This window comes from Megalobrama amblycephala, linkage group LG14 (assembly GCF_018812025.1).
Source record: "Megalobrama amblycephala isolate DHTTF-2021 linkage group LG14, ASM1881202v1, whole genome shotgun sequence".
NCBI lineage: Eukaryota > Metazoa > Chordata > Actinopteri > Cypriniformes > Xenocyprididae > Megalobrama > Megalobrama amblycephala.
Genome location: NC_063057.1, coordinates 36912054 through 36930499, shown reverse-complemented (window position 1 = coordinate 36930499; position 18446 = coordinate 36912054). Strand labels below are relative to the sequence as shown.

Genomic DNA, 18446 nt, shown 5'->3' with positions numbered 1-18446 from the left:
CGCTAGATAAGTCCGGTATTGTTTGAAGCTGCACTGAAACTGTAATTTTGACCTTCAAACGTTTGGAAACCATTGAATCCTGGAATGTTTTCATCAAAAACCTTAATTTCTTTTCGACTGAAAAAAGAAAGACATAGACATCTTGGATGACATGGGGGTGAATAAATTATCAGAAATTTTTATTCAGAAATGAACTAATCCTTTAAGCGTATTTGGTGTGCTGTCCAGGGGGAGGGCTCAAGGCTCAGAATTTTGGCCCGAACCCAGAGTACTCCTCCCAATGTGGTAAGAATGGATAGAACTAGAAGTGAAGAGATGGGGTGGAGAAGGGATGCTGATAAACTGTCAAACGAACAGAGGTAGGCTTGATAAAAACATGATACTCATAGAGAATCAATAAAAGATTCAAACAATAAGACTAACAGTGTTGAGCTATATAATAATGATTCGTTTTTGGTTTATAAATGTATCCAAACAGTTATTCCCTTGTCTAATAAAAATTTATTAAAGCGTCCTTCCTGTTTCCATGGTTTCTACAATATAAAACTGGAAACAGAGGGTGACGCGGGCATGACAGGACGGGACACTAGTTAAAATTGCTTATTTCTCTGGATTTAAACATTCTTGGAAACATCTTGGATTATGTAAGTAAACAAGTCAACAAAATATATAACACTGTTCTAGTGGTTTTGGGATATTTTAATCCAAAAATCTTACATATTGTGCCTTTAAACATTACTTTCCATTAATGTGACTTCTATTTTAACAATGTCATGATTGTTTAAAAAAAAACAGAGAAGCGGACTTGAAGATCTCTAATGCCATCAGAAGCCGTGGGTATTAATTTTGGCATTGGAATTAAATTTCATTGTCAATGACAATGTGGAGTGGTAATTACTTGGTCTTAATCATAAATCAGTTGTAAATTATAGCTTAACCATTTCATGTTTGTGTAAAAAACTGCATTAGTTCACCAAGTCTGCTGCTCAGTTATTTTGAATTTCTTTTAACTTAAAAAGAACTCTGCCTGAGTATATCGGGAATATGTGAACCTCAAGATTTGCTTTATTTCTGCAAGTCTTTCCACAGCGATTGCACATGAAAGGCTTTTCTCTGGTATGAGTTATTACATGATTCCTAAGGTGATTCCTGTCAGTGAAACTCATTCTACACTGATGACATTATACAGTTATTTCATACATGAATCCTCATGGTAATCAAGTGTTTCTTTATGTTTGAAAGTCTTTCCACAGTGACAGCACTTAAACAGCTTCTCTCCAGTGTGAACTCTCATGTGTCGGGTGAGGATTCCTTTTTGGTTGAAACTTTTCCCACATTGTTTGCAGGTGAAAGGCTTCTCTCCAGTGTGAATTCTTTTGTGGTCTTCAAAGTGTCCTATTTGAGTGAAACTCTTTCCACACTGAAAGCACATGTAAGGCTTCTCTCCAGTGTGAGTTCTCATGTGTCTATTAAGGTTTCCTTTTTGAGTGAATCCGTTTCCACATTGTTGGCAGGTGAAAGGTCTCTCTTCAGTGTGAACTCTCTTGTGGACAATAAGGTTCCTGTCTTGAATGATAGTCCCACACTGAGGGTATGTATAAAGCTTCTCTCTAGTGTGAGCTCTTGTGTGCCTGTCTAGGTTTCTTTTATGGTTGAAACCTATCCCACATTGTTTGCAGGTGAAAGCCTTCACTCCACTGTGAATTCTTATGTGGTCTTCAAAGTGACATAATTGATTGAAACTCTTTCCACACTGAGGGCATCTGTAGCATTTCTCTCCAGCATGAATTCTCATGTGGCCTCGAAGTTTTCCATATTGATCAAACATCTTTCCGCACTGAGAGCATGTAAAAGGCTTATGAATTCCCATGTGGGTATTAAAGTTTCCTTTCTGATTGAAACTCTTTCCACACTGAAGGCACATGTAGGGTTTCTCTCCAGTATGAATTCTCATGTGGACATTAAGGTTTCTTTTACTATTAAAACTTTTTCCACACTGTTTGCAGATAAAGTTGCCCCTAGTCCTTGCCTTTTGAGTTCTTTTTCGTGAGGAAGTCTTTTCAGCCTGTGAGCAACTAAAAGGTTTTTCTCCAGTTATGAAATCATGAAGATTCATATATTGATCTTTCTTTTCCATTTCATTAACTTCAGTCTCTTCTTTCAGTGCCATCAGGTCTAAAAAAGACAGATACAAGTTAACCCGAACTTAATGGCACAAAGCAACAAACATTGAAACATTTATACATGCAAAAACCAACATACAAATACATCCTTTATCCACTAAGCTACTATAATAGGTGTGGATCTGAGAAGCCTTCTCAATATTGCTAACTCTTCACTTGCTTTAGGGCATGTCTCAAAAATGTCAAGCTGGCAGTTAAACTATTAAAAAAAATTCTGAATAATTATAGACTTCTAGAGAAGGGGTAGTCAATCCTTTTCCTGGAGGGGCTACCTTCCTGCATTCTTCAGTTTCAACCCTGCTTCAACTCACTGTTACACCTTGAACACCTTGATTAGCCGTTTCATGCTTGTTTGATTGGATTAGAGCTAGACTCTGCAGGATGGAATCCCATGAGGAGCAGGGTTGGAGACCCTTGTCTGAGGGGTTAAGGTGAAAAAACAAATTTAAGGAACAAGGGGGGAAAGAAACAAGGACAAACTCCCCGCTCAAATGTGCATCATGGCCAGTCTGTCCAAGGACAATGACCCAAAAGTCTTGTAGTTTGTTCAGATGAAACCTAAGCCATGCTGCCATGCTCTTTTTAGAGAGAAACTTTCTCCTGACAGACCTTCCAAACCTGTCATTCTTGTTCCATCTTTTTATAATTATACTGTCATGAACTTTAATATTTAACTTGTTAACTTAGGCCTGTAGAGTTTGAGGTGTAGTTCTTGTTTTTTTGCAGTTTTTTTGGGCATTGCAGAGTCTGACCTTGGGGTGAATTTGCTGGGACATCCAATCCTGGGAAGATTGGCAATGTCTTGATTGTTTTCCTTTTATGAATATTCTTCCTCACTGTAGAATGATGGACTTCAAATTGCTCAGAAATGGCCTAATAACCCTTCCCAGATTGATGGGCAGGGCATTGTGTTAACACACACTGAAATTGAAGTAAGTGGGCTTACCATAATCCGAAAAGGGATTGGACCCAATCAAGTTCCTTAAGTTGTTGTATACCCTCCTTGACCATTTGTGAGATCAAAATTGAGAACGTGCATCACCTTTACAGCAGGACAGAAACTGAATCTTCACACTCATGCAATTTGATCTTTAAACTTGATTAAGTGGATCATCAGATAATTCTAAAAAGGTGCAAGGGAGGCTTACAGAGAGTATCCTATCCTTCCTTCCTGACTTGAACAATGACACAATGAGGAAGCGGATTGAATTAAACGAAATTCAGAAGAAGATCATTGCCCTTGGTGTCAAGCCAATTCTCATTTATCCAGCTGAAATCAAGTTGACACACTGTGGTCCATCTTCTCTCTAAATTTCTCCTCTCCAGTCACCCTACACCTGCCCTTTAGACCCCATCCCCTTTACACCTTCTACAAGCAGTCTCTCCAACACTTCTACCATCTCTCGCACTCATCAACACATCATTTCACACAGGCATTTTCCCCACTGCATTTAAGCATACTCAGGTAACCCTACAGTGTAAAAAACTTATAGACCCATCTCCTCCAATTCATAACAAAACACTTGAATGAGTTGTTTAAACAAGGTGTCATCTTTCCTTTCACAGAACAACCAGCTGGACAAAAAAACAATCAGGATTTAAGAGTGGCCACTCAACCGAAACTGCCTTGCTTGTCAGTCGCTGAAACTACAATACATTCGGCCAGATTGCATTCATGGTGTAGACACTCGTGTGGTCAAAAGTGTTCAAACAGCCGATAAAGACTGCCTACTTTACACCTACTAACACAATGAACATTACGGGAAGCGCGCTAGCCATATAGGATTTAAAATTTGCCGGATGAAGCCATAAGATTGGTTTGAAGATGAAAAATGTACTAAGCACAATGTTCTCTAAACAGTTATGTTTATTTAAAACTTGACTCTTCTGTAGTTACATCATGTACTAAGACTAATGGAAAATAAAAGGTTGCGATTTTCTAGGCAGCAGAAAATAAATGATATTACGCAGAGGCTGTGACCCCGTTTGCACAGGGAGCATGCCTTGCAACCATGGAGACATTTGTGAGAGACACTGCGTAATATCATTGCTCCTGCTGCACTCATGGTACGGCAGAAAAGTTCCTTGATTATTACGCCGGAATGAGAGTATAGTTCCTAGCCATATCAGCCTAGAAAATCGCAACTTTTCATTTTCCGTCGGTCTTAATACACAATGTAACTACAGAAGAGTCAAGTTTTAAATAGGAGAAATATCGAAAATCTTTAGTCATTTTTGAGCGAGATGCTATTGGTCTCATCAGATTCAATGAACTATGCTAAGCTATGCTAAAAGTGGTACCGCCAGACCCGGAGATCGGCTGAATGGATTCGAAAACGGTAAAACTCAACTGTTTAACTCTAGGGGAGTTGGAAAATGAGCCTATTTTCAAAAAAGTGGAGTGTTCCTTTAACTCTTTCCCTGCCAGTGATTTTTTTTATTTGCCAGCATAAGCATTGGATCATTTTAACCATTGAACAAATTTAATAAAGATCTTTGAGAATGAAACCAACCTGTTTTTTCCTCAGTTTCTTCTTCTTTCACACTGAATGTTTCTTCAACCTTCAAGTCTTCACTCTCCTCTTTAATAAACGCCATCTTTATAATAGCGTCACATGGATCTCAGTCGTTTCACCAGGATTTTTTTCTGTGTTTATCCTGTGTAAGAGGAGAATAATTAACAGAAAGAAAAATAAATTCAAACTAAATCTCTGGGTGCATCTCAATCAGATCAGTAGTCATTGCAAAGGTAAGGGAGTCAGGGTGAGTTAAATATGTATAAAACACTTGACAATAATAGTTAATAATGCAAATTATAAAAACATTTTTGTATAATACATTTATTTAATACTACACTTTAATGAAAACATTTGTTGTTGGTTTGCGAAAGTTGTCATTTCACATTGTGTTTTTCTCTTTTTTTGGGGGGGGGGGACCCCTTTATTAATTTGGATTTCTTCACCTTTTTTTATTGTAAACACAAGAAACACAAAATGACAGGGAGCAAGAAAAAAAGTTTTGCAACTTTCTTTCATTGTTGAGCGGATTTGTAAACACCTCTGATTGATTGAGCCAATCACAGACATATCTGATGAGCTGTGAACACAATGGCACAAATTTTTTAAATTTCAGTATTGGAGTCGGTACTTTTTACAACTCTAGAAAAGTCAGAAATCAAATACATACAGTTTTAACTTTTCCAGAAAAAGGTTAAAGAAAAACTTACGCTTTCAATTTTTACACGAATATAAAATAACTAATTTAAAAAAGTAAATAATGTATGTCTGACTGTTCTTTTTCACAATGTGTATAATCCAGAATAACATTTTCATATTCCAATTAGATTTCAGGAATTATAAATGTTTTTTCCACAGATTCTTAGTACACTCACAATACCATAATGAAATTAAACAAATCTTCGTAATCCCACTGGAATATTTAACACGTTTTGTTAATGATCATCCAGATCAGTTTTATAATGTCTGGAGGCCTTATATTAGTAAGCTAGGGATTGATGTGTCAACTATCTTGATGAAGAGTTTTCCTATTCATGTACCCAAAGTGAGTGCATGCATTTTCGAACTTTGTTTTGTACTACCACTGTGTATTTATTGTGGTTATCCATTTAATTTTCAAGTATCTAATTTTTCTTTTCCTTTTTAGTGACCTAGGATAAATCTGCTTATTGTTATTATGCCGTTACCTTTCTTTTTTTTTTTTATCTTCTATACATCTTCAATGATTATGGTTTATATTCATGTGTGTTTTGTTTAAGCTGGAAAATGTTCAAAAAATATACTGTTAAAAAAAAACAAAAAACAAATCTTCGGTTTGGAGACCACAGAGGAGCAATTTACATCAATGTCATCAGAAATAATAATTAAAAAAAAACATTTAGTGGGATAGCACTGATGTATCATTTTATAAGACACTTCTTTGATCTTATTGTACAAAAATAATTCCTGGGGCAGACCCCACACTCTATCACAGGTAATATCACATAGGCTACATGTCTGTTCCAATAAAAGATAGCAATAGGACAAGAGACAACCTCATTCTGAATACTACAAATGTTGTTTGATTTGGTGGTAAGTGATCATTTACCACAAGGGATAGCTCCAAAAACAATAGCATATTCCTTTGCTGTAATTGGGACTTTATAATGTGACAAAAATTCCAAATTTTAAAGGAATTGCTTGGTCATTTAATAACTGACTCACAAAAATAATTTTATTTTTAACCCAATTATTAAGATAATTAACCCAATTAGTAAGATTTTTTACGTTTTTTTCCCCCCCATAATCAAAGAAAAGTTATCAACGCATCTATTCTTCATATCCTTAAAAATAACTATACCCAAATAAGTATCCTTATCTTTCACTGGGATGCCATCCATGATCTGTCTATCTGCGATATTAACGCCCTGCGCTTACCCGATGATGAACAGAAAGTAATTGACCAGCTAATAAAAATAACTGCAGTGAAAATGACTTGTCTAATTCCACGTAACAAATTAAATCTGGTAGATGAGCCATTTTCAATTTGACAGAACAGTTTGCATTTGCATAAAGTGATTGAACAGCTTTGATAAAAAGTGAGATGTTATTATAATGTTTAGTTCAATGTATATTCAAACTAATATATCCTTCACTTTGAAATCAGTATGACTAACTTTGCCTTTTACAAAGAATGATAGGATAGGATACAAAATACAACAAATCTCATAAATTACACTTGAAATATTCTTAAAATTGTTAACTTTTTTTTTTTTTTTTAATAACAAATTATATATATACAAGGTAGATGTAAACAAAATGTTAATAGGTCTATTTAATCATTCATTATTAAATTATTTATTATTGTGTTTTGGTAGTAACAAATTCGAGGAGAGGAAAAATATTCCAAAACTTTGTGAAAATACAATTTGAGAATAACTGCACAGTTAGTAGAAATGTGTACTTTAGATATTATACAATTTGCATACACACAAAATTTGTGGAAAAAAGACATTTTTCTTTCAAGAAGTTTCTAGCTCTGACTTTGCAGCAGTTCTCTAGAATGGCCCATAGAGGGAGCGAAACAAGACTCACATTTTCTGTTACTCACGTGCGAATGCGATTTACTTTACGAAAAAGAATCTTCATGTTAGATAAAATATTACTATAATAATAATTAAGCTATCTTACGTCGCTGGTAAAACTATAAAAATGCCTGAATGGTTAGTATCATTTAAACACCGTAAAATGCTTAAAAACACAAACCTTTCTTCAGCAGAATACCAACAGTTGCAGGAGCGCGTCGCAGCCTTATGACGTCATATTTCCAGACCAAAATAATAGTCCCGTTCACACTCTGCTGTCTACCATATATATGACTGATTCTTGAGATAAGGGGCAAAACATGTTTTATAAGGTAGTTTTATTATTTAATAATACATTATTATTTGTAGACAAATGTCTAATGAACCATGTAAGGGAACAGTTTTTTCTAAAAAAAAAAAAAAATCCTAAACCTGGACATTTATTCACTTCATAACTTAATTTGTGTTAACTCCGTTAGACACATGCTATTAATGCTTTAATTTTTTAGCATGCTATTTTAATTTGATTCATCCACCAACAGTGTAAAGTCTACATTATTATTTTTACACAATAAATGTAAAAAAGAATAAAAATTTCTTATATCTTATAAAATATTTAATTTTCTTTCAAAATTAACAAACTTTCATCTGAGTGTTAAATATTGACAGCGTTGACAAAAACTGATGGAGCTGACAAAGGTCCAGCTGACATTACAACAACTGATTGACAAGACAACTAAATTATTTTTAAACAAATATTTAATTTAATACAACAATCCCTCCAGTGGTTTGTATTTTCTCTTTTTAGCAGTACAGTATGTCTCATTCTGGGTCTCCAGTAGCTCACTGAATACAAGAAGTGTATGTTAGGTTGAGTGTGATGGTTGCATTATTATGAGCCTCTTTGTAGCAGCAACAAAAATCTTCCCGATGTGAATCCAAAGGATCTGTAGCCTGTCTTTAAACCCCATCAATTACATCCATCTTATTTGTGCCAACCTGCATGACTTTAGCAGTGGGAAACTGGTAGGTTCACTCTCTCTGAAGTCCTTTACATCAGGGTTTACTATTGCTGTGATCTCATGTGAGTGACAGGTTGTAAAATTCCATTAAAAAAAAAAAAAAAATCATACATTTTAATTTCATGGTTACAGTAGATCTAAAGCATGTAAATCAGGCCAAATGTATATGTAAATAAAATCCAGAATAATTCCCCATTTGCATATATATAAAATATATATATATATATATATATATATATATATATATATATATATATATATAATGTATATATATTCATTTGGAAGATGCTTTTAACCAAAGAAACTTACAAGTGAGGAATACAACAAGCGAGTCGTCATGAAGAGGCAAATAGACACAAGAAGTGCTCACAATACAAGTTTCAGACATTGCTCAGAGTATCATAAGCTACAACAGAGAGGGCTTAAAGGAAGTGAAAGATATATATATACAGAATGACTCACCAAGACAGACTAAAACAGAGGGCTATACACACACACACACACACACACACAGAGAGAGAGAGAGAGAAACTAACAAGATGACATTATATATATCATCTTGTTGGTTTCTCTGTGTGTGTGTGTGTGTGTGTGTGTGTAGCCTAGTCTGTCTTGGTGAGTCATTCTGTAACATTGGTGGCAAAGATGAGGTGAGGGGAGGATCAACATGCAGCAAAAGTAATGCAATTTGAAGCATGCTAAGAGCCTCAAAAACACCCAAGAATATTATAAAAGTTTGACGTGTTGCCATGGCAACAGTATTTAAGATATCAAGAATCCTTTCACAGGTCTACATCTGCCATGTCTTTATTCTAACTAAGTTTGAAGCGAATTGGGTAAAAATGAGAGAGCGTTTTCAAAGCATTTTGAAAGTGACACACTTCACGTTGCCAGTTGGTGGGTCTATGACTATGACTCACAATGGTCATAACCATGTGATCGGCATTCTATAATAAACACACAGCTGAAGTTGGTGACTGTAGGTAAAACTAACCTCCAACTTTAGACAAAAGGTGGCACTATAGAGCCCTTCCTCCATGCCCCTTTCTAAGGCTTTGTCTTCTGGCTGGGAACTCTGCTGTGAATGTTGAGTTTTGTGCAATCTGAAGAATGCTAAGTGCCTCAGAAACCCCCATAAAGAACATTAACCCTCTGGGGTCTGAGGATTTTTGGGGCCCTGGAGAAGTTTTGACATGTCCTGACATTTGTGCTTTTTTCAGTTGTTCATAAACATATAAATGACAAAAGTGTCATTACGCTGTATTCAGCACAAACTAGACTACAATAATATGTGAGGAACATGTATGCACATGTTTGTGTTTTTGAAGGAATAACGTTTATGCGTGGTTATTGAAAAAACAAAAAACTTAAGTCACTGAAATAAAGCCAAAAAATATATATACTTCTGAGTATTGGAGGTTGTAGACTAGAGTTTTTGCTTCAGAATGATGTAAAAATTATTCTGCCTACTCCTTCATATAAAACAATAGAGAGATTTAAATTTTGTAAGACACTTTTTGTCAAGAAACACAGTATGCGTGGAGGCGTGAATCATCATGTATAATGGGTGATTCTCACCTGAGAAGACAAAAGAAACACATAATAATGACCTGAAAAGACTTGCATAATAATGAGCTCTTTCATTCAGGTAGGCTGTGAAAAAACCTGTGAGACATATACATATACATAATACATATATAATACATATACATAATACATATACAGATACATAATACATATAATGTATTTCTGTGATGCAAAGTGTCTGAACAATTATGTTACCTCTATGGCATTTCATATAGGCTTTTAGCTTAAAAGCATGCACATTTTGAGAAATATTGATGGATTCTCATAAGTTTATGTCAATTTTCTATACACAGGAGTAATATTTATTCAATATTTATTGTCATCACTATGAGCGCTGAATACTGTGTTTTCAATTCATACTTGCAGCCGGAGGGCGCTCTGTACACCTTTAGTCCACAAATTAATCTAAAGAAGAACAACCATGTGACTCTCCAGGAACTAACAGAGGCCAGAGATCGCTATATCATCCAGATAAACACTTTTCAAGACAATAAATACACGATTGAGACGATGAATGCATGTATTGCCTCAGAATTTGTGTCTGAATAGCGCTGGCTCCGTGGGCGTGGCCGCATTAGCGGATAATGAGCTGAATCACGGACTTCTGACATGGCTCTCTTTTCATACAGATTACATAAACACAGAATATTTGTTTTCAATTTGACTTACACGATTTAAAACCTGACATTTCAATGTTTTTTTAGACATAAGTCTAATTTTTTTGTCATTAGTATTCACTAAGTTACAGTTCATTTTCTGAGAACTATCAGATTGGAGTTCGTTCAGAGGGAGACGAGAGATCACGCATCATGTTAGTTTTCTTTATTTTGCAAAAAGCACACCATTTTGCTTTTACTCTGAGTGTACACAAATAAAAGAAGATATTCCACAGATTAAAATGGTGTATAACTCTTAATTGTATGTGCAACATTGACAGAGTATTTTGAGTCTCTTTCACACTGGTTAGAAAAAAACCATGGTGGTCACGCCGGCGTGACCACCGACCCGAGGGAGTTAAAAGTTTAACATTTTGCTATAATAACAATATTCAAGATATCAAGAATCCTTTCACAGGTGTGCATCTGTGGTGTCTTGACATTTATCTGACAGACTAAAGCAAATTCGGTAAAAATAAGAGGGTGATTTAAAGCATTTTGAAAGTGACACGCTCCCTGTTGCCAGTTGGTGGCGCTATAACTATGACTCACAATAGTCACATCCACGTGATCAGCCTCGTACAACGAACACACAGCTGAAGTTTCATCAAAATCATTTAATGTATACAGAAGTTATATCACACTTCCCTTTTCTTGACATAAATTCATTTCAACACTACAGTCAAATCGTTCAAGATATATAAAAATCTACTGGCAATTTAGCATCCTCAATGTCTTGATTTCATGTTGACTTAGAGTTCTGTGGAGTTTGGCAGGTCTGAATTGAGTCTGTGTTCACTCATTAGGGAGTGATTTGAATTACTACATAGGCAGCAATTCACACATTGTTAACTCTGAAGACTTGACTTAGTTTTGATTTAATTAAAAATCTCTGAAATACATTTTTAATTGAACTGAATCTTTTAGCAATAATTGTTGGTTTTTAATGAATTATATTTATACATTAATATTTTTTTAGTATACTGATTATTGAAAGATAACGTTTTATACATTCTATACCTATTTTAGACTCTTATTCACATTTGTAATATTGGTAAAAACACACTATTATTCTGACACATGTATGAACTCTGCTTTATGATCTCATACACTCTCTGTAACATGTCTGTTTTCATCACATTTGTAACTATTAATATTTTTAAAACAGCGATTATCTTTTGTGATTGTAGACACCAGTGTGAACATGACTCTTATTTTGGTGCTGCAGCATGATGTCATAAGGCGGCGCCGTGTTCCTGGTTGTGATTCGGCTGAAGAAAGGTTTGTTTTAAGAATTTAAGCTGTTTAATTCGAGAGAAACCGTTCAATGTTTTATAGGTTTTACAAACGATGTGAAATATTCAGCATTGACTATAAGATTGTATTGCTCTATCTGATTTTAATGAAGGATATTTTGTGCGATTAAATGTAAAGGTGCGTCCCATATCGTGAATCAGTTTATCATAAACACGAATAAGGTCACCGGCATATAGTGATGAGAGAAACCAAAGATTATAGGGACTTTGGAGAAACTGGGCTTTTCGAAACTGCGAGTCATTTGAACAAAATACTTGTAAAATGATTCAGTGATTCGAATTGCTTGAATTACGACTCGTGCTGCTCAAACAGTGTAAATGAACGAGAACAACAAACACTAACGTGTAAAAACTACTTTTACAAACCAACTGCTAATGTTTTCATGATAATGTAATCTGTTAATTGTAATTTTATAAAATACATACAACATATAAATCACAAACATAAAATGTTTGTGTAGTTTGTGTTCTTTTATTAATTTTAAGTTAGTTTGTTGCTTTTTTTTTTTGCCTTGTTTAAAGCCATTAACTCTCATTCTGACTCTCTCACCAGTGCACTGAACTACTGAACTAGAGCTGATTGAGACACACCCAGAGATTTAGCTTGGATTTATTTTTCTTTCTGTTAATTGTTCTCATCTTAAACAGGACAAACACAGAAAAACTCCTGGTGAAGCGACTGAGATCCACGTGTCACACTATTATAAAGATGGCGTTTATTAAAAAGGATAGTGAAGACATGAAGGTTGAAGAAACATTCAGATTGAAACATGAAGAAACTGGGGAACAAACAGGTTGGTTTCAATCACAAAGCTGAGAATTTGATCATTATTAAAATGTCCAGCTCTACAGAAATAGAGAATAATACAGAATTAGCCTTAACAAGACAATTATTTAACATTAAACCCAATATCTACTTATGAATAGAGAACAATGAAAAAGTATTTTTTTTATATTTGTCCTCAAAAGTGCTCTACTAACATTTTAACATACCTGAACATAAATAGCAGTAAATGTACTTAAAATGAATGTCATAATTGAGTGGATCAATCCGAGCCATCAGATGTTTTTAAAGTTGCTGATCCTTTCCTCTGATAGAGCATCAAACCCAGGGTTTCCAGGTTTTCACAACAAAACCCACCAAATTGCTACTCAATACTAGCCCAATCCCATAGTAAAAAACGCGTTCTGGAGGGTAAAATCTGCGTTTTTTGGTTCCTCTGGTAAAATGTCACATCCTTTGCAAAAGCAACACAAAATCAAAGTTGCTAGATCAGAGTTAACAGCTAAAATTTGATTGTGGTATGGCTGCAGGTCAGAGATAGATAACCACGGTTGGATTGCGGACCGTAGAGATGAAACATTATGAAAATTTTATAGTATAAAAAATTCTCATGGTTATATACACTTTTTGTTAAAGCACTGATACAAACTGATCTAGTTTCACCAAGTTTTATATACACTTTTTGTTAAAGCACTGATACAAACTGATCTAGTTTCACCAAGTTTTATATTAAACCCATAAATACATTAAGCAGCACTATGCAGTCATGCATCACCTGGCTAAATGCTAATGTATGCGATTAATGCCACGAAACAGGAAGTTGTTGTAATTCAGGTATACAATGTCCAATCTGCCCCAAACTTCACATTTGATATTAGCCCTGGCCTAAAGACATCTACATGGCAATAATCAGTAACCGTCAAAGCACCACCTGTTGGCGGCAGGAAGTGTGGCACTTTGAAATTACTTTACCATATTTCCCTTGTATTTACTCGCTTACATGCATGTTGGCCACTGTTCACTGTTTTCCTGAGGCCAACTGCTTGCAGCTTTAATTTATATTTGACTTTGAATTATGTTGTACAATTAAAGTTAAATAAGACTCTATGCTGCTAGCACAGCACAAGTAAGAACAAACTTATTACTGCACTGGCAATAACAAAAGTTATTGTTCACTGAACAATGCAACATGCTTCAAAGTATTAGTACATGCAGTTATTCACAACCTAACAATAAGCTCTTCTCTTCTGCACAATGGTAACAATCAAAACTTCAACATAACAGAAACTCTTTCAAATGTCAAACACAACTGAACATTAAATTCTCTTTTAAAGGTGCCCTAGAATCAAAAATTGAATTTACCTCGGCATAGTTGAATAACAAGAGTTCAGTACATGGAAATGACATACAGTGAGTCTCAAACTCCATTGTTTCCTCCTTCTTTTGTAAATCTCATTTGTTTAAAAGACCTCTGAAGAACAGGCGAATCTCAACATAACACCGACTGTTACGTAACAGTCAGGATCATTAATATGTACGACCCCAATATTTGCATATACCAGCCCATGTTCAAGGCATAACACAAGGGCAGCCAGTATTAACGTCTGGATCTGTGCACAGCTGAATCATCAGAGTAGGTAAGCAAGCAAGAACAATAGCGAAAAATGGCAGATGGAGCGATAATAACTGACATGATCCATGATATCATGATATTTTTAGTGATATTTGTAAATTGTCTTTCTAAATGTTTCGTTAGCATGTTGCTAATGTACTGTTAAATGTGGTTAAAGTTACCATCGTTTCTTACTGTATTCACGGAGACAAGAGCCATCGCTATTTTCATTTTTAAACACTTGCAGTCTGTATAATGCATAAACACAACTTCATTCTTTATAAATCTCTCCCAACAGTGTGTAATGTTAGCTTTAGCCACGGAGCACCATCAAACTCATCCAGAATCAAATGTAAACATCCAAGTAAATACAATACTCACATGATCCGACGCATGCATGCAGCATGAATGACGAACATCTTGTAAAGATTCATTTTGAGGGTTATATTAGCTGTGTGAACTTTGTTTATGCACTGTATAACTGCACTTATAGGCGAGAGCTCGGGAGAGCAGGGAGCGAGAGATTTAAAGGGGAAGCAGCCTGAATCGGAGCATATTTAATGATGCCCCAAAATAGGCAGTTAAATAAATTAATTTAAAAAAAAAATCTATGGGGTATTTTGAGCTGAAACTTCACAGACACATTCAGGGGACACCTTAGACTTATATTACATCTTTTGAAAAGACGTTCTACGGCACCTTTAAAACGCATAAAATAAGACTTAATTTCAATATTTACTCTCCAATTCCAGCCATATGCAAAGCATGCTGGGAACTAACAATGGTGTCTCTAAATAAAACCGCATAATTAAACTAATTCTCTTTCCTTAATTTTATTAGCTTAATCGGTTCATCGATTCAAGCCTCAACTGCGTAAGTTTCCTTAAAAAATTAAGAAAATGTATCTCTTAGTTTTATTAGTGAAATGTTCTCAATATTTTCCATACAACACTGAACCTCAGTTTTATTAATAAAATATAGACAATATTTTTAATTATCACCTTAATAAAATTACAAGACCGAAACACTTAAAGTGACCCACAATGACTCTTCTACCTGTTGTTTTCTACCTGTGCAATTGAACTGGTGTTAATTTGCATTTGTCTCTTTTTCGCTGTAGACATGATGGCACTGAAAAAGGACGGTGAAGTACTGAATGAAATGGAAGAGGATGATCAATGTACGAATCATCCTGATTTCATACCTGGAGAAAAAACTTTTAGTTCCTCACAGGCTCCAAAGACGTTCTCACGTAAAACAGTGTGTCAACAGTGTGGAAAGTGTTTCAACCAACAGAAAAATCTTAAAGTCCACATGAGAATTCACACAGGAGAGAAGCCTCATACCTGCCAACAGTGTGGAAAGAGTTTCTCTCAAAAAGTACAACTTAAAAGACACATGAAAGTTCACACAGGAGAGAAGCATTTTACCTGCCAACAGTGTGGAAAGACTTTTTCTGAAAATTCAAGCCTTAAAAGACACATGAGAGTTCACACTGGAGAGAAGCCTTTCACCTGCCCTCAGTGTGAAAAGAGTTTCGGTTGTAAAGGAAACCTTAAAGTCCACATGAGAATTCACACTGGAGAGAACCCTTATATCTGTCAACAGTGTGGAGACCGATTCAATCTAATAGGAAGTCTTAAAAAGCACATGAGAATTCACACTGGAGAGAAGCCTTTCACATGCCCTCAGTGTGAAAAGACTTTTACTGAAAAAGTAAGCCTTGACAGACACATGAAAATTCACACAGGAGAGAAACCTTACACCTGCCCTCAGTGTGGAAAGAAGTTTATTGAAAAAGTAGGCCTTGAAAGACACATGAGAGTTCACACAGGAGAGAAGCCTTACACCTGCCAACAGTGTGAAAAGAGTTTCACTCATATTGGAAACCTTAAAGTCCACATGAGACTACACTCTGGAGAGCAACCCTACATATGTCCCCAGTGTGGAAAGAGTTTGAAACAAAAACGACACCTTAAAGATCACATGAGAATTCACACTGGAGAGCAACCCTACATATGTCCTCAGTGTGGAACAGGTTTCAATCGAAAACAACACTTCGAAGACCACATAAGAATTCACACTGGTGAGAAGCCTTTCACCTGCCAACAGTGTGGGAAAAGTTTCAACCGAAAAGGAATCCTTAACCAACACATGAGAGTTCACACTGGAGAAAGCCTTTCACCTCCAAACAATGTGGAAAGTGTTTCAACAGAAAAGAAGTCCTTAACAGACACATGAGAGTTTACACTTGTTAGAAGCCATTTATATGTGCTCACTGTGGAAAAAGTTTGGGTATAAAATGGTACAATATGAGTATTCATGTATGTAAGAACTGTTTTTGTATGTCATCATTAATTTCAGACAGGAAACACCATATTTGAAGGACTTTATAATAAGCTGATTATTATGGTACTAAATCACCTCAGATGGCTGAATCAGTACTGGAGGGACTAGAAACCTTCCTGATGGTTTCACACTTAATTCTTAATTATTTTGCAGTTTTCTTCTGCATCTGTTTTTGTCTGACCCTGCTGACCCAATGAGCATTAACTTTGCAATTTCCTAGTATTGCTTTAATATTGCATCCTTCTCATAGGCATTTAATAATTTTTGACTTTTTAGTCCGAGTTAAATCTCGTTTTGGCAAATTTTTATGCACACCTCAATATAAGGTGTTTTCATTTCCAGCCCTCATGAACAGTTTTATATATTACTTATAAATGATTAAATACAAAATTAATAGTAGTTATTAAGATTGATGTGGTTTTGAATTGGTAAAATGTGCCTGGGAGAAAAAATTTGATCAGAAAATCAACTTGCCTAATAACTCTGCACACTGTGTACATTAGACAGGTGTCCAGTTTTATTTTATTTCTTCTTTTGTTACTTTCAGACAATAATTATGACCAAGTGTTAGAGACATAACATACAGTATAAAAACATATCTAAATGTTATCCCCTGTAAGTAAAGAAATGTTAGTAATGATTAATTTTAATTAAAATTTTTCACATTGACTTGAATGAAGCTGTTTGTTCTTAACCCATTTTTATGTCCCAAATCTGTCTTCATCTACTCATCATCATCTTGTCTGATTCTTTGTTCTTATCCTGAATTTTTAAACTGAGGTGTTTGTCCAACCTCTTTGAGAGGTTTTGACCAATTAGGTATCAGCTTTGGTTCAGAGGTGGTTTTTTCTCCTCCTCTCACCAGATTACTTGTTATCACAGTTTAGACATTATTCCTCTATAAAGAATACAATACATTTTACACCGATTTCATTTAAGCCAAAAAGTTATGAACAGAGAGATACACTCATACCAAACAAGGCACACTTAGTTATAACAATTACATGAATTGTGAGTGATTAAGCATATATATATATATATATATATATATATATATATATATATATATATATATATATATATATATATATATAGGTTGTAGACATGATACAGAATTATGCAGTTAAATGATGTTTGACCATTTATTTTTAGTCCATTTATTCATAATTTTGGAATGATTTGATGCTTTTTTTATATGTAAAAGCATAAAAGCATTTCTGGGGTTTTTAAGAGATTTGAATCCTGTGTTTAAAAGGTCATTCAAAGGTCTTGTAGAAGAAGAAGGTCTGTCTTATTTCTCTGTCTCAGGAGATCAAAAGACCTCTGGTGTTAACTGATGGTTTTCTTCATGCGAGACACGATGTCCCACAAAGCAGGAGACTCCTAGGCGGATCCACATTCAAGTCGCCAAACCCGTGTGACTGTCACATTCATTTTGGCGCCGCCCAGAGGATCAGGTCGGCCCCGGGCGGCGCCGCCGGAAATTCTACTGTCAATCAGCCCATGTCGGATCCGCGGACGCGCCTTTACTGTAACAGTTGTATTAATTTGCGGGTCCCAAACGGACCCGCCGCGGAGGTAAGGTTTTAATCACGGATGCAGCGCGGAGCCAAGGCGATCTGGCTTCGTTGCGGATCCGTCACTGCGCGCAAGTGGACGCTGATACGGGTCCGTTCGCGGTTCCGGAAGCCGCGATACCTCCGCGGAGTCCTTTTGCTGTGTGGGGTGTTGTCTTTTGACAATTAGTCTTGGGTTTACTGCCCAAAGTTGACAACGTTATTCCTTAGCTAAGATTATTTCTTACAAACTTGCAAGGCCATAAAGTACTTAGCTGGGGGGTTTGTTAGTTAGCTGAGA

At 35.5% G+C, this 18446-nt stretch overlaps 2 protein-coding genes across 4 annotated transcripts; one reads left to right on the top strand and one right to left on the bottom strand.

Moving 5' to 3' along the window:
* Positions 1-1189: 1189 nt before the first annotated feature.
* On the bottom strand, positions 1190-2170 carry LOC125244453 (gastrula zinc finger protein XlCGF8.2DB-like). The gene is made up of 2 exons (XM_048154536.1): positions 1541-2170; positions 1190-1420 (listed from the first exon to the last, which is right to left on the bottom strand). Exons 1-2 carry the CDS (start codon positions 2168-2170, stop codon positions 1190-1192), a joined length of 861 nt encoding a protein of 286 aa, XP_048010493.1.
* On the top strand, positions 1524-17258 carry LOC125244990 (gastrula zinc finger protein XlCGF52.1-like). 3 transcript variants are annotated; one of them, XM_048155400.1, is made up of 5 exons: positions 1524-3648; positions 3750-4932; positions 11719-11809; positions 12493-12638; positions 15361-17258. In XM_048155400.1, exons 2-5 carry the CDS (start codon positions 4686-4688, stop codon positions 16479-16481), a joined length of 1605 nt encoding a protein of 534 aa, XP_048011357.1. In that variant the 5' UTR covers positions 1524-3648; positions 3750-4685; the 3' UTR covers positions 16482-17258. The 3 variants fall into 3 exon arrangements, with proteins under 3 accessions (XP_048011357.1, XP_048011355.1, XP_048011358.1); XM_048155398.1 differs by having other exon boundaries at positions 1524-4932; XM_048155401.1 differs by lacking the exons at positions 1524-3648; positions 3750-4932; positions 11719-11809 and adding an exon at positions 11826-11962.
* Positions 17259-18446: the final 1188 nt, after the last annotated feature.